Source organism: Sceloporus undulatus, chromosome 3 (genome assembly GCF_019175285.1).
Source record: "Sceloporus undulatus isolate JIND9_A2432 ecotype Alabama chromosome 3, SceUnd_v1.1, whole genome shotgun sequence".
In the NCBI taxonomy this organism is placed as follows: domain Eukaryota; kingdom Metazoa; phylum Chordata; class Lepidosauria; order Squamata; family Phrynosomatidae; genus Sceloporus; species Sceloporus undulatus.
The window spans coordinates 108,292,193-108,306,795 of record NC_056524.1 but is presented as its reverse complement, the minus strand read 5'-3'; the positions used below and the strand labels follow the sequence as shown (position 1 = coordinate 108,306,795).

Sequence of the window (14,603 nt, the reverse complement as noted above, 5' to 3'; positions counted from 1 at the left end):
CTCTTCTTTGGGCATTCACACAGTTGTATTGAGTAGTTCAGAGAAAGGCAAATCTGAGATGGGGTTCTATATTAGAGGTGAATGTATATTTCTCCAAGGAAAGTGAGGTGAACTTCAGGGTGCTAAAAAACACTTTTGAAAATTTCTTGCAAAATATTGTTTGTACTTAACTGTGTTAAAGAATGCTGTTCCTCAGAGACAGCTTCTGTTTTTCTATCAGGGAATTCACCCATTTTCAAGGCTTCATGCTATAAATGTAAGTAGCTATTGCCAGTATGGTGTAGTTGGCTTGAGTGTTAGACTACTATTCTGGGAGACCAGGGTTCAAATCCCTGCTCGGCTGTGGAAATACATTCTCTCAGCTTCGGAGGAAGGCAAGGGCAAACTCCTCTGAACAAATCTTACCAAGAAAACTCTGATAGGATTGCCATAAGGCTTTAAGAACTTGAAGGCACACAACTACAACAAGGCATAGCCTAGGAGCCTGTGGTCTTATAACTGAGGTAAGCCATGATACTTGAGGGAAAAGAAGAAATGCATGGCAAGGGAAACTTAAACACCACCTAGGGTTAAAAAGAAATAGAGGGGAAAGAGGAGAGTGAACCTTCTTGGAGGGCTTCCTTTCATTTAAACTACTCTCATCTGTAACAACTGGCAACCATTTCCAAGAGACTGCACTGGAAAAAAGATGATGTCTTGTACAGCCATTTTTCCCTTCTCCCTCCCCTTTTTCATTTATACAATGTGCCATCAGTATCAGCGGGGAATCCGTTCCAGACCACCCGTGAATACCCAAATCTGCAGATGCTCAAGTCCCTTAGTACTCAATGGTGACACCGCCAGATGGCTGCACCACCATTGAGGACACTGGCACTTTGCCCCTGCCCCCTCCCTGATGCCAGCCTCGTCGTTCTCACTGTGACAGGCAGCAGGGGTACCTCTTCTTCCTCCTCTTCCCTGCCTCCTCTCCCTCTTCTCCTTTTTGTTCCCCCTCGCTGCTACCCCGGCTCTTTCTCCTCCTCCTTCTTTCTTTTCCTTGCTCTTCTTCCTCCTCTTCTCCTTCACTTTTTCCCTGTCGCCGCTGTTGTGGCTCCTTCTCCTCTTCCTCCTCTTCCTTCATCTTTTCTGCCTTCCTCCTCTTCCTCTTTTCCCCTCCATTGCGTTGCCACCGCTCATCCTCCTCCTCTTCCTCTTCTCTTCTCTGCTCTTCCTCATTATCCTTCTCCCTTCTCCGCCTCATTCGTGCCACCTCCTCCTCCTCTTCTGCCATCACCACCCTCACCCCCCATGAGCTTGCCATTTGCATATGCTCAAATCCATGGATGGCAAGTCCACGGATATAAAGGTCAGACTGTATTGTGTATTTGTAGACTGTAGGTGCGACTACCTTTTAATTGACTGCATGCAATCTGCCCCTTGAGTCCTTTTCTTGTGTGCTGAGGATTGGAGTGAAATACACTTAAAATAAATAGAACAAAACATACCATTGGCTATCCATTTTACAACAGGTTTTTTGCTACTTCTAAGGTGACCAGAGTTTTCTGTTATCCCCTCAAGTAAGCATTAGCCCAGAGGTGGGCAGCTGGCACTCAGGCTGTTATTTGTCTGCAGTTAATCAGTCAGCATAGCTAAAGGTGAGGGATTATGTGAGTTGCAGTTCAGAAACATCTGGAGGGCCATGAGTTGATGACTGCTGGTATAGTCTTTAAAACAACATTAGTTCAGCATCTAATGGTGTTGTTGCTATTTATGTTGTCATTGTGCTCCAGCATGGTTATCTCTTGCAAGAAAGATCAACAGAATGGCTGGAGTTCAGTTCAGGAGCCCAGGCTATTGTTGCTTCTGAGTAGAACTTTACTCTTCTACAGTTTTCTAATACAGAAAGTCCTTGAGATATAGTAATGTGCAAATGTTGATACTTGACTAGTGCATTTGTGCTTGCACACTGTTTAATGGCATTACCAACGTTCGTTTCCCCCCTACATCCAACAGGCACAATGTCAAGAAGTACGAAAAAGAAAGGAACTTGAACTCCAGATACTAACAGAAGCCATCCGCTGTTGGGAAGGAGAGGACATTAAAACATTGGGAAATGTTATTTATATGTCCCAAGTCATGATACAGTGTGCTGGTAATGAGGTATGACAGTTTTACTTTTCCAGTTTTTTCCCCAGGTTGTTAAAATTTTATTTATTTTGACAGTTGCGTAGTAGAGAGAAATGCAGTACACTCCATTGGCAAGTATTTTGCTAATTCCTTAAAAATTATATCTTGTAAGTCTGCCTCCTCCATTGGCTTTTTGAATACTTTACAGAGTACTTTAGGAGAAAATCCTTATAGTAGTAGCAGCACTCTTTCAAGTAATGTCCAAAGCTGCTGCTGTTTGTCTTGTTTTTATTATTTCTAGAAAGGTCAGATGTTTGATTTAATTAATAATGAAGATATAAAAAGTGTTTGTGATCTTACTGTATCATTGGAATATTTTTGTCACATTTCATGTTAATGTTTTATTATGTATGTGATTGATTATTGATTTATTATGTATGTGATTCTCTTTTCTTTTTTTTTAAATAAGGAAAAGAATGAAAGATACCTTCTCCTCTTTCCTAACATTTTGCTCATGTTGTCTGCCAGCCCTAGAATGAGTGGGTTTATTTATCAGGTAAAAGAAGTTTTAATACAGTTTTGTTTTCAGTTGATATATAAATTGGATTGGATCCAAACCTATTTACACTTAAAATATTCCATCAGAACTAGGATTAGTGGGTTGTGTGTTGAGAATGATTAAGTTTTTTTAAACTGATTTTGATGAGCCAAAATGAAGTCTGGATTCAATCCATTACCTTCAGCTGTTGGGTCATCTGTATTATATGCCTATTAACCTGGACTGCTGTGGTATCTCTGTAAGTGCTTTTAGGATTATAGACTAGAATGTGGAACCTAAGCACGAAGATACTTTTTTCAAGATCATTCAGAAAGTGTCCTTACCATTTGGTGGAAGGAAAATCTCTCATCTTATATTTGTTTTTCATTTAAGATCTTTTTTATATCTCAAGTTTATTTAAACAGTGACCTATCTGTGTTTAGGGGAAATTGCCACTGACAGGGATGACCATTGCAAAGCTAGAAGATAGTGAAAATCACAGAAATTCATTTGAAATTTCAGGTAATGTCCTTGTACATTGCTGTTTGCTTTTATTTATGTCATTATGTACAATAAGAAACACCAAAAAACAGAGGTGAGGAATGTGTGGCTGTCCAGAACATGTTGGGTTGCAACTCCCATCATACCTTGCTATCATATTCAGTAATGCAGGGTGATAGGAACTGAAGTCCTTCAACATCTGAAGGACCATTTATTCCCCACTCCAGCTCTGAACCATTTAGTGGTTTGTTTATATGAGTAGCAGGTCAATTCAAACAATTTCTCCTTTATGTTGTTTATATTTTACTCATGAAAACTGGTAATAATTGTATTGATTATTAAATTTAATCTGTTTTTAAAACTCATGTGTTTATTTTCTTCTTTCAATATGAACTTTAAGCATACTTCACTATTTTAAAAAATCCCACTGAACTTAATTAAAACTTAAAAGTACAAGCAACAGTCCAGTACTAAAATCGATTTCATTGTTACTGGGACAAACAAAGAAACAAAGAATTCCAGGGGATTTCTTAAATAGGAAATTCCATAAAAAATAGCACACCAGCAGAAAGACTTCCTGAAGTCACCAGAGTAGAGTTTTCTCAGATTATTTCGGGGATGTTAATTAAGGTAAATAATGCTGTTTTAAGATTTAAATTCTTAAGGACTTTAAAAGCCAAAACCTTGAATTATGCCTGGAAATCAACTGATTCCAATGAATCTTCACCAGCCCAAAAAGAGCAGTTGTGTTCTCAGCCATGCAAATTAACATCATCATGACACTCTGACTCAAGCCTAACTATCCACAATGCATATGATTGTTCTCCCTGAGATGCCATCAATATTGTAGGAGGAGCATTGTTCAGTAGGGAGAAAACCTGTAAAACTCTTACGTTTTTGGTCCAAATATGACCTTGCAAACTTACCATAGATACAGTAGCCAACTATTGCTAATTTTTGAAGGGACATAAGAAGGCTAAAGTGTCAACAAAACTCTAATAATATAGACCTAATTGTAAAATTACTTAACCAGAAGTACACTTTTAAAATTATTAGTTTGTGGCAGTATAATGGGGAGAAGAGAGCAAAGGCAAAGTATACTGATCTTTAAAGGGCATAATATTCTATTTTGTTTGTTGCTTTGTGTATAAAGTGTCTTGGTGTTTCAGGAGTTGCTCACATGAGAAGTTCAAAAATGTATGTTTATTGCCCTTCCCTTCTGTTTTGATTCTAGGAACTATGATTGAACGAATACTGGTATCTTGTAATAACCAACAAGATTTGCATGAATGGGTAGACCATCTGCAGAAACAAACCAAAGTAACAGCTATTGGGACTCCTGTTATTAAACCCCATTCTGTGCCATCTCACACGGTAAGAACCATGCGCCTTTAGACCCATTTTTATAAAGGAGTAGGTTACCTGTTTCATTTAATGATAGAGCAGAATTGGTGAGTGTATTGAACCATGTTTTCTGTGTTAAAGTCAAGAAGTAATATTTAAACCAATGTGCATTTGTAACATATTTCTCTAGAGAGTTATGTGCCAAATGTGACTTGCCCTCATGCTACTCTGGTAATGTCTGTGAACAAGAGCCACATGGTCCTGAAGAAAGACAGCTGTTTCTCATGCTAACATTGATCCTCTCTGGGGTTTGGTGACACTAGTGTGGAAACCAGTGGTGTCATTTGTTTGACCCAAAGGGGTTCTGGTTATATATGAATTGGTCCTATGACACTGAAAATAATGGTTATTAGGAGAGCTACCTAAAAATATGTAGTCCTTCCCCTATTCAGTTTATTGATGTTATGCTGTTAATACAAGATCACATCTAATAGTTTGATATAGTGTTGGCAACTGTGTAAGTTATAACAAACTTGGTACTGCTGGATTTCCATCAAATTTCATAATGGCTAGTTGGCATAAATGAAACACAGTAATCCATGCTAGCCCATGAGAGAAGGTCCAGAATCAAAAAATAAACATTGTCGTTCCTTCTTATCATTCGTTTTCTTTGTTCCTATAATCTTTGTACATTTGGCAGCTTCCTTCTCATCCTGTAACACCATCCAGCAAGCATGCAGATAGTAAGCAAATGCCACTAACTCCAGTATACCACACTCTTCCACATCCTTCACATCATGGGACACCTCATACCACTATAAACTGGGGACCCCTGGAGCCTCCTAAAACTCCTAAGCCGTGGAGTTTGAGCTGTTTACGACCAGCACCTCCGTTAAGGCCTTCAGCAGCACTCTGTTACAAAGAGGTGAGAATGAGAAACCAGGTTAGAAATCTGCATTCATTTCAGCTCATAACTGTGTGCAAGTATGTATGATGTAATTTTATAACTTGTTTTCAGCCAACATTGAGTCAGTAATAAATTACTGAAGGAGTGCTTTTAAATTTAGGAATAATTTTTTTAGTGGATGGGTAGAGGGAGCTTTGAACCTTCTGAGCTTTGAACATCCTGTCGCTTCTGTTGCCATGCAACTTTCCTCTGCAACCACATTTTTTAGAATGGAAGAAAGGAAACCTGTGCTAAGTAGGGAAATAGTGTCTTTGAGCTGATTGATCATACAGTAGGAAAAAAATCTGACCAGATGATTACCATATCTAAAGATAATCTTCATTCACTGTTAACAGTCCTGCTGTCTTTTGCTGCCCTAGGCCATGTATGCAGGATTTGCAAAAGAAGAGGGAAAGTCCAGAAATGGCCCTTAAAACAAATATTTATGAAGTAATCAGCAGGCTTATAAAAATAATGAAATTTCCAGTTCAAAATTAGCAGATGTTCCTTTGAAAAGAGAAAGCAACATTTTCTGAGACATACTGGAAAATGATATATTGTGGCACTAAACATGAGAAGGCTCAAGAATGCAACAGCAGAAATCAGGGAGAAATGTTTTTCCTGAATGATTCTTTTTTTCAAAAAAATTGGGGAAAAGTGGATTGTAGATCGTTTTATTCTAGAATGATAAATAAAATGTTTTAACAAGGTGTTTTATATTGCCAGCTAGCCTTTACTCAGCAAAAAAACTGATCTTCAAGTATACTTAGAACTTGACGGTGGACAGGAACCGGTGATTGTTACAGAGTATAGAAAATGTACAGATATTTCTATCTCTAGGAATGCATTCTATTATTCTGCCATGCATATCACAACAGATTAAGAAATAAACTGACATGTGAAAGCATAGTGACGGTTGCCTCAATGTGGCCAAATCTTCAGCTTCCAGACATCTATGGAAATGACAAAACAAAGGATTAAAAGAAGGAAACTGCTTCTCAGAAATGAGACTTACGAGAAAAAGAATTTATGATGATATTTCGGTATTAATTATTAGGCTCCATCCACTTTTTCTCAGTTTTATTTCCTGAAAATGAAAGCTGTCTGTGTCTGCTTGACACTGTGCAGGAGACTAAATTCAAATGACATAACTTCTTGTTTTAGTTTAATAGCGATGGTTTTCTTTGTTTTCAACTTTAACCTTTTGTCTATTTATTCAAAAAATTACAAATGGAATTTTGATTTCTCAGTTCTCAGGTAGTTGTAGCTGTATTTGTTACAGTTTAAAAGCATTTAAAAAATAAAATTGAATTAAGGGTGAAAGAGATGCATGGCTTGGAGTGCTCTCTGGCTGCTCCAGCTGCGATCAGCCTGATTGCCTGGGACTGTGGTAACTGGATGGCCTGTTCCAGAAGCTGGTCACTGCCATGGTCCTGAATAGGCCACTGGCAGGAGCAAATTAAATCCTCTACTTTTGCTGGCGGTTTCGAGCTGCCTTGCGCAGCCTTGGAGCACTTTCTGCCCATTTCGAGGATATGCTTTGTCTAAATGCCATGTCCCCAAAGTGTCTGGAAGCTGCTCTATTTGGCCTGTCCATTTTGGGTCCAAAGTACCACCCAGTTAGTAACAGCAACTCCTAAAACTGACACATGCACTTATAGCTTTACAGTAATTAGCTTATGTACATTTAACTTTTCAAAACCTGTTTGTCTTTGTCTACTATTGGTAACTAATGGGCGCTCAGACATGGGCCAGCCTCTGGGTACCTGGGCAGCATGGTGTTTCCATGCCACACACCGCTGAGTTGCCCATGGGCCGAGGCAGGCAGGAAAAGCCACCTTTTTACCGGCCCCAAAAAGGAGGGGCTCTTTGTTGCTCCTTTTTCAGCTAGTTGCAAGGTGGATTCGAGCTGTGGCATGTGTTTGCTGTGGCCCCAATCCAGAAGGGGTGGCTTCAAGCTGCCCCTTAAGGACCACCTGTTTTGACCCTAGGTTTTAGGTTTGTGTGCTTCTTTCTCCTTTTTCTTATTCAGATTTCCTCTCCCTCTTGCTGATTGGATTAATTATAATTCATTGTTATGGCTAAATCAGGCAAGCTATGTTTTGCACAAACTATAATTTGACCAGGGCAGGGGTGGGAACTGTTTACGTGCAAAGGGAAAATGGAAGCAGGACCTACATGAAATACTGAAGTCTCAGTCTGTTTGGCAGGCCTCTGCCATGTTCTTTAAACACTTTCTTACCCTCTTTTAAGGACAGACCTATAAATTAACATGATTGCTTATTAGAGCCAAAGTGTGTGTATGCATGTTAGCTCCAGGGCTACTGTCTGTGGCCATGTGCCAGAAGGAAAGTGCAGAACCACCTGTCTGTTTTCCATCAGAATGTGAATGTTATCAATAAAGATAAGTTCTCTTGTGATGGATTTCTGGAACGGAGTCTTGAAATTGTCACCAAAAAAAGGAAGCATACAGTCTGTGTTAGTCGGGGTTAATAATAACAAATAGCAATTTCATTTGTTATGATGCTACAAAATAAATAGTTTTTTTATTGTGTGTATGTGGTTTTTTCCCCCTTTAATTTAACCAGGATCTCAGCAAAAGTCCAAAAACCATGAAAAAACTGCTCCCCAAGCGAAAACCTGAACGGAAACCATCAGAAGAAGAGTTTGCACTGAGAAAAAGTATGTATTTTTTTAGTATGTGAGGGATTGATGTTTTTCTTCTTTTCCCTGCTCAATTCAAAAGGTTGCTATTTGTAGTTTTTTTTAAAGGATCTCGTGTCCTTGGATTAGACCTTGGATTAGATTATGTCTGTGAATAGATCTTGTACTCTATACTGAGCACAGAGTGAGTCATTAATTAGTTCATTGACTTTAAGAAAAAAAATAGCAGTGGTTATAGAGAATTTGTCCTGGCTTTTTGAGTTTATTTGCCAGGCCATTTGTCAATGACACTTTTTCCCACTGTATACAGCGGGCCCTCTGCTTATGTGGGGTGTCTGTTCTGGAGCCCCTTGCATAAGGGGAAATCCGCATATACTTGTGCCCCATTATTTCCAATGGTGTGTGTGCTCACGGCTTGGGGTGGCACGTGCGTCACAGGCACACATGCCATAGTTTTAATTGCAGCGCAGCTTCTGCGTAAGCTGGAAGCAGCATGTAGGTACTCTGAGGTAGTTGTGATTTTAACTATACTGTACAAATCATTTGAGGTGAAAATGCAAAATAAATTGATTCCAAAAATGCAGTTTTAGTGAAACTACCTCTTAGAATGAACTATATTCCTTAAAACTCTCTGGACTGACTGAACAAATTCACATACCATGGTAAGCAAGAATCACTAAGGATGAGTGAGCATTCTCAGGCACTCTGTTGGATCACTCTTCTTGGTTTTTCCTGTCAGCAGAAGTAGTTAGGGAATATCCCATCAGTGATTTCTTTAGCATTATGTCTGAACCAGGGACACAGGCTTGTTACAGTATTAATCAGCTTAAATTATAAGGATTTGTACTTGGCTGATGATTCTGGCTCATTCAGAGATGAAATGGCAGAGATTTTAATTGAGAAACACTGCAAAACAAACTATTCACAGACATTTTCAGGTTTGTACTTGTTCCCACTGACAGGACAAATGAAGCAAGTGTAAACAGCTAGTGTACTGCAGAGTACTTGTTTGTTCTTGGTGAACCAGAATTCCCAGCAATTTCTGTTTACATGCCAATGAGTCCAGTATCTGAAAAACTGGGCTTCATTTACTTTTAATGAATCTGTACTGCCTTCTACTTGTTGCTTTTTTTCAAAAAATTAATTACACTTTTAATATTGTAATTAAATTATGCTATTAATAGACTAAAACATCAAATGTGTAATGAGTTGCTTTAATTCTGTTTTGTAAATGTAGGTAGGCATAATGTTATAAAACATTAGTCATTATTCCATTGTTGCGTGATTAGGAGTTAATAATGATTGCTATGTCATGAATTGAGAGCCAGCATGGTGTAGTAGTTTGAGTGTTGCACTATGGCTTTGGAGACCGGGTTTGAATCTCAGCTTGGCCATGTAAACCCATTGGGTGACCTTGGGCAAGTCATACTCTCTCAGCCTTAGAGGATGGCAGTGGCAAACCTCCCTCTGAAGAAACTTGCCAAGAAAACCCCGTGACAGTTTTGACTTAGGGTTGCCATAAGTTGGAAATGACATAAAGGCACACAACAACAGTGACAACATGCCATGAAAAAGTTTTTTAAATAATTTCTGTTAGAGATTATGGCTTCAGAGATTTTGGTTCATTTAATAGTACCTTGTTGGTGAAACAATGAGGGCTGGCAACAGTATACGTCAAGCAACAATCATGGTGCAAATTTATCCACAATACAGTTTTGGATGGAGAAATTGCAATGGAGGTTGTTGCAAGGACATTGACAGGGGGGAAGGTTCAAAAGCTAAATAAACCAAGATATGAAAAACCCATTTATCAATGCATTTAATTCCTTTGGACAGCCATGCAGCCCCTTCATGTAAGCTAGCTAGCCAAACAGAAAATCTTCTGTTAGCTATAATTTCTCATTTTGTTGAAACCAGAACACTTTGGCTATCAGTTTTGGAATGTAACCAGTGGATAAACTAGTTTCAAACTGTGGGGAAATATCCTGGCTTATTCTGAAGCTGTTAAACATACTTTCTGATTTGTCTGAACCAGGAAGCTTGCTTGAAAGTAAGCAATATTCAAGTGAAGAGTTCCTTCTTGTCTTAGTTTGTTAAGTCTTAGGAGATGAGGTTTTGTTCTTTTGTAGGTATGTGCATATCGGTTGGCTATGTTGGTCACAATTTGTTTGTCTGAGGTAATACTATAGCCCTAAAACTAGTTTAATCATCAACATGTTATGTTCTCCCCTACCCCCAGGTACTGCTGCATTAGAAGAAGATGCTCAAATACTAAAAGTAATAGAAGCTTACTGCACAAGTGCCAAAACGCGGCAAACATTAAATTCAAGTAAGTTTTAGTGAAATGTCAATACGTCATTGTTCTCCTATTCACACAATAAATAATAACAGTTATGACCACAGTTCTTTGTGCTGGTTGACAAGACGGATGGACATAATATGCAGATAAAGTATATGCATCACAAATACTAGAGATAAATGTTTGTTTCTAAGGTTTTAAATAAAACTTGTTCTGTGCGTTAAGAAATCTTGTGCTTTTGCAACTCATGGTTTCAGTTCACAGATTTAATAATGGAGGTTTGCACTGCACCGATTAGATCTGCAGTCCAAATTCTGTTTATTTCAGATTCATATAAATGAAGTCACTGGAAAGGTCAAAGGAGCTATTCAGGAATAAATGGATTGTTATTTGCCACTATGACTCTAAATCAGTATTTCTCAAACTTTTGATATGTAGAGGTTAGTTTCTTTTTTTATTTAGAACTGGAAACATGCTTTACTTGGCATGTAGAAAGGTAGGTCTAAGAAATCTTGACCAGATCAGAACAGTGGGCAGGGATTAACCCTTCAAGCCGCAGTAAGAGCCAGGTTGGTATTGCCTCACAGCATCTTGTATTTTCCTTGGTCCAGTTGGCTGAAGTTCAGAGATGGGACTTCTGTGCCGTTGTGATACTTAAGGGATTTCCTCACACGTGGCTGCTGTATCATGGACTGTGGTGGGCAATTTCTTGGGGTGGTGGTGTAATTAACTATATAATAGCTGCGAAAGGCAGTACCAATGTTACAGGCATCTGTTCTGGTGGGGTATAGAGTAATGTATGCAAAGCTCACATTGCTTCCTCTTGTAGTACAGTGTGCGCCCTTTGTATATGTGGGGGATCCGTTCCGGATCCCCCTGCGTAAGGGAAAAAATGCAGGACTTCAGGTCCTGTTATTTCCTATGGTGGTGCATTCCTGCGCACCATGCTGCACACATGCCATTAAAAGTGCCAGGGCCAACCATCTGTGTGACCTTGAATCCGTGTATGGCAAGCCCGTATGTGGCCTGGGCATGCTGTATGTAGTTGAAAGCATTTCGGCTCTGAATTAATGTTTCCAATTCTAGAATAATATTTATGTAATCTTGGCCAAACATAAATGTGGTGGCTACTGAACATGCTAAATATGCCTATAGTAGTGTAGCAGGTTTTAGGAAAATCAAAGCATGTGTTCAAGAATAGGAGGTTTTCATTACCATAACCCCATGGTAGTCCTGTAGAATAGAATGACATATGGATTTGTATTCAGCAAGATAGACATTTATTTCAAACATTTTAGCTGTATTCACATGGAACAGGCAATGAGCTACATGCATACTATTCATTCTCACTTGAATTGTTCTGTTGGCATGAAAATGAAATATAGTTAGTTCAGCATGTCGTGTGAACCTGGTATCTTGGCTTACTGTATTCTTTCAAAGCCAGGATTTGTAAGGTATACAATGTGGTTTGTAAATAGTGTAACAAGCCAGGATCCTTGATGTAGATGACATGCTAAACAAACCTATTTTGTTTTGTTAAGATGCTCATGCTAGCAAGGGTTCCAAAAAACATGAAGAACTGCAGGCACAAATATGTAATTCATTCATTGTTACGCTGTGATCCTCTAGAATCCTATCTCACCATTCTGACAATTGTGGCCTTTTATTTCTACTGGAAAGGGCAGTGGGACATAAATAAATGATAATAGTTCAAATACTTAAGTTTGTTACTAATTAATAATGTCCCTTTTTCTTGAAAAAAAAAAGGACTTTTACAAGTAACTATATGTTGAGCCAAGATGCTGTTTTCAATTACTCAGATACATATATCCAACTTGCACTGTGTCTTGGGGAACCCAGGTTATTTAATCATAAGCAAGGCTGCAGTGGTGGAAATCCTGTATTGTAAGTAAAACACTGAACCTCATAGGAGACCCTTCTCAGCATGTATTATATCTACTGAAAGGGTGGCGGGAACTCTTCTCTGCTATTTGTTCCAGATTGCACAGTTTTGCCATTAATCATTAAGATATACTATAGTTCATATATTTGTGCTCCAAAATTGCCAGTTTGTTATTGACAGAAACCAATGGAAAGAATAGTGGGTTTTCGTTGATTAAAACTTCCCAATGTTTATATTTTGGTGAACACAGTTGAAATTTATTGTGGGACAATTTAAATATTTAGAATGTGTTATATAATCTTTATGGAAAGATCTGTAACATTTGTAAGCCAGAATAATAAATTATTGGTATTTGCTGCAGCAAAGTTGTTGGTGGCTATGTTATATTTTTGTGTTTTATTATGAATCCCTGCAAATTAAGATATGCCTTTCAATTTTACTTTAGTTCTACGCTTACTTTGAAGTAATAGCTATTAGGATTCTATGGGTAATTGCATCAGGGTGGGGCAAAATGAATTGTTGATGCTTTAAATGGTACAACTGTGCTTAGTTGGTGTTTGTCATTTTCAGATATGTATAAGGCGACCTGAAGTGTTATGTGAAAACATCCTTTTTTTAATGCAAATGTGTGCTAACAGAGACACACCACTGTCGCAAAATGTATTTTGCTTTTTTGCTGTTTTCTCCTTTCTATGTATATTATGTAAATATACATAGTGCAATAAATGTCATTGCATACATCAAAAAAATCTACAGTTTTTATTTGCATTTATCTGCAATGAAAAAAAAAAGATAATAGCAACTGGATGCACGGCTTCTTTTTTCAAGGCTGCTGATATATATTTATTTCTTTTCAAAAATTATCTCCCACATCTCATTTAACAGAAATTGACAAAGGCAATTGGATTTGGCCCTAAGGTTTGGGATTGAGGTTTGTTGTAGGTATAATATTTCTCAGTCTCTTAATCAGGGTTTAAGAGATTGTGGAGTGTGTATATGTCTGCACCAAGCCAAAGCATTCCTGTAATAATGTCGCAAGACACTTGTAGAGCAAAATTCCAGCCTATCCTTACTTCTGTGTTCACATTTTGCCTGGTCCTTATAGTGCAGAACCAGCAATTCTTCTAGTAACACCTTCCATTTGTTGTTTTGAAAATGCTGCTTCTGGCTAAGGAAACCAGGGCTCTGGAAATCTGTGGCATCAGAAGTAGAAGAGAAACGTCTTTATTTTTGCAGGGAAAAAGAAGTTTTTGGAAGATGGGCATAGGATGGAAAATAGTTGGGTTTTCCTTCCCTGTCTTCTTTTTCTTTCTTAAAACATGTCTGTAACTTTGTGTGCTGCCTGTTGCTCTCAGGGTAATAAAGGCTTTTCTCCAAGAGCCTTTCCACACGATCAGTCTATTGTGCAGCAAATGTGTATTTGCATCTCCTTTGAGTATAGTCCGCCCAACTTCCTTGTGTCTGGGTTTCACTGTTTTTAAGAGAACACTTCAAATATTATTCCATAGAGGAAACATAGTCCTTCTCACAAATTGCTCATTCGCTCCTATTAAAATTGCCAAATGGAATATGGCTGTGCAGGTGTTGTAGGTTTCAATAAGTATTTTTCAGCCATGAGTTTTTCTACTTCTACTTGGAGGTTGCAGGGATCAGTACTGTACTGGGACCTTCTGTATGTAAACACATGCTCCATTACTGAACTGTGGCCCTTTCCTCTTCTATATTATATATGGACATGATGTTGCAGTGTTGAACAGATAGTTTCATGAACATTGACCATGGCTAATATGCCATGTTATAGCATGGTTCATTAACTGACTGATCATGTGAAAAGACTCTTGGGAAAATAAAACCTCATGATAAGTTCGCCTTAGAGTCACCGTAATTCAGAAATGACACGAAGGCACAACAACAACAAAATCCATCTTCGAGAAACTCAGTTTGCTTTCGTTATTATGATGATTTATGCTTATGAGTCCCAGTACAAAGATCCATGTGTGCTCTGGTATTGCACACAGTGCTTCTGCCTGCATAACTTTCCCCATCAATTGAAGGGAATGCAAAATCTCTTAACAATCTCCAAACTTACTATTTCACATGTGCAGTCTGTGGTATGATAGGCCCCATACAGACAGGCCAAAATAAAGCTGCTTCAGGTCACTTTGGAGGTATGCTGTTTAAATGATGCATGTGTTCTAAGAGTCCGGATACCATGCCAAACCCACGATCCAGTCCTAAGGGCTGGAGTGCAGCTTTGGCACAGATTCTGGACTCTTAGAACACAGGCATCATTTAAACAGCA

General features: G+C 38.5%; 1 protein-coding gene across 7 annotated transcripts in view; it reads left to right on the top strand.

Annotated features, from left to right (window-relative positions):
* ARHGEF7 (Rho guanine nucleotide exchange factor 7) overlaps window positions 1-14,603 on the top strand; it is a 119,747-nt gene that overhangs the window by 70,849 nt on the left and 34,295 nt on the right. For all 7 annotated transcript variants that reach the window (XM_042456562.1, XM_042456560.1, XM_042456561.1 and 4 more), the window contains exons 12-18: window positions 1,993-2,139; window positions 2,576-2,662; window positions 3,088-3,166; window positions 4,380-4,519; window positions 5,190-5,414; window positions 8,024-8,117; window positions 10,339-10,428. In XM_042456562.1, the coding sequence (XP_042312496.1) occupies window positions 1,993-2,139; window positions 2,576-2,662; window positions 3,088-3,166; window positions 4,380-4,519; window positions 5,190-5,414; window positions 8,024-8,117; window positions 10,339-10,428 (862 nt within the window). The remainder of the gene's footprint in view (window positions 1-1,992; window positions 2,140-2,575; window positions 2,663-3,087; window positions 3,167-4,379; window positions 4,520-5,189; window positions 5,415-8,023; window positions 8,118-10,338; window positions 10,429-14,603) is intronic.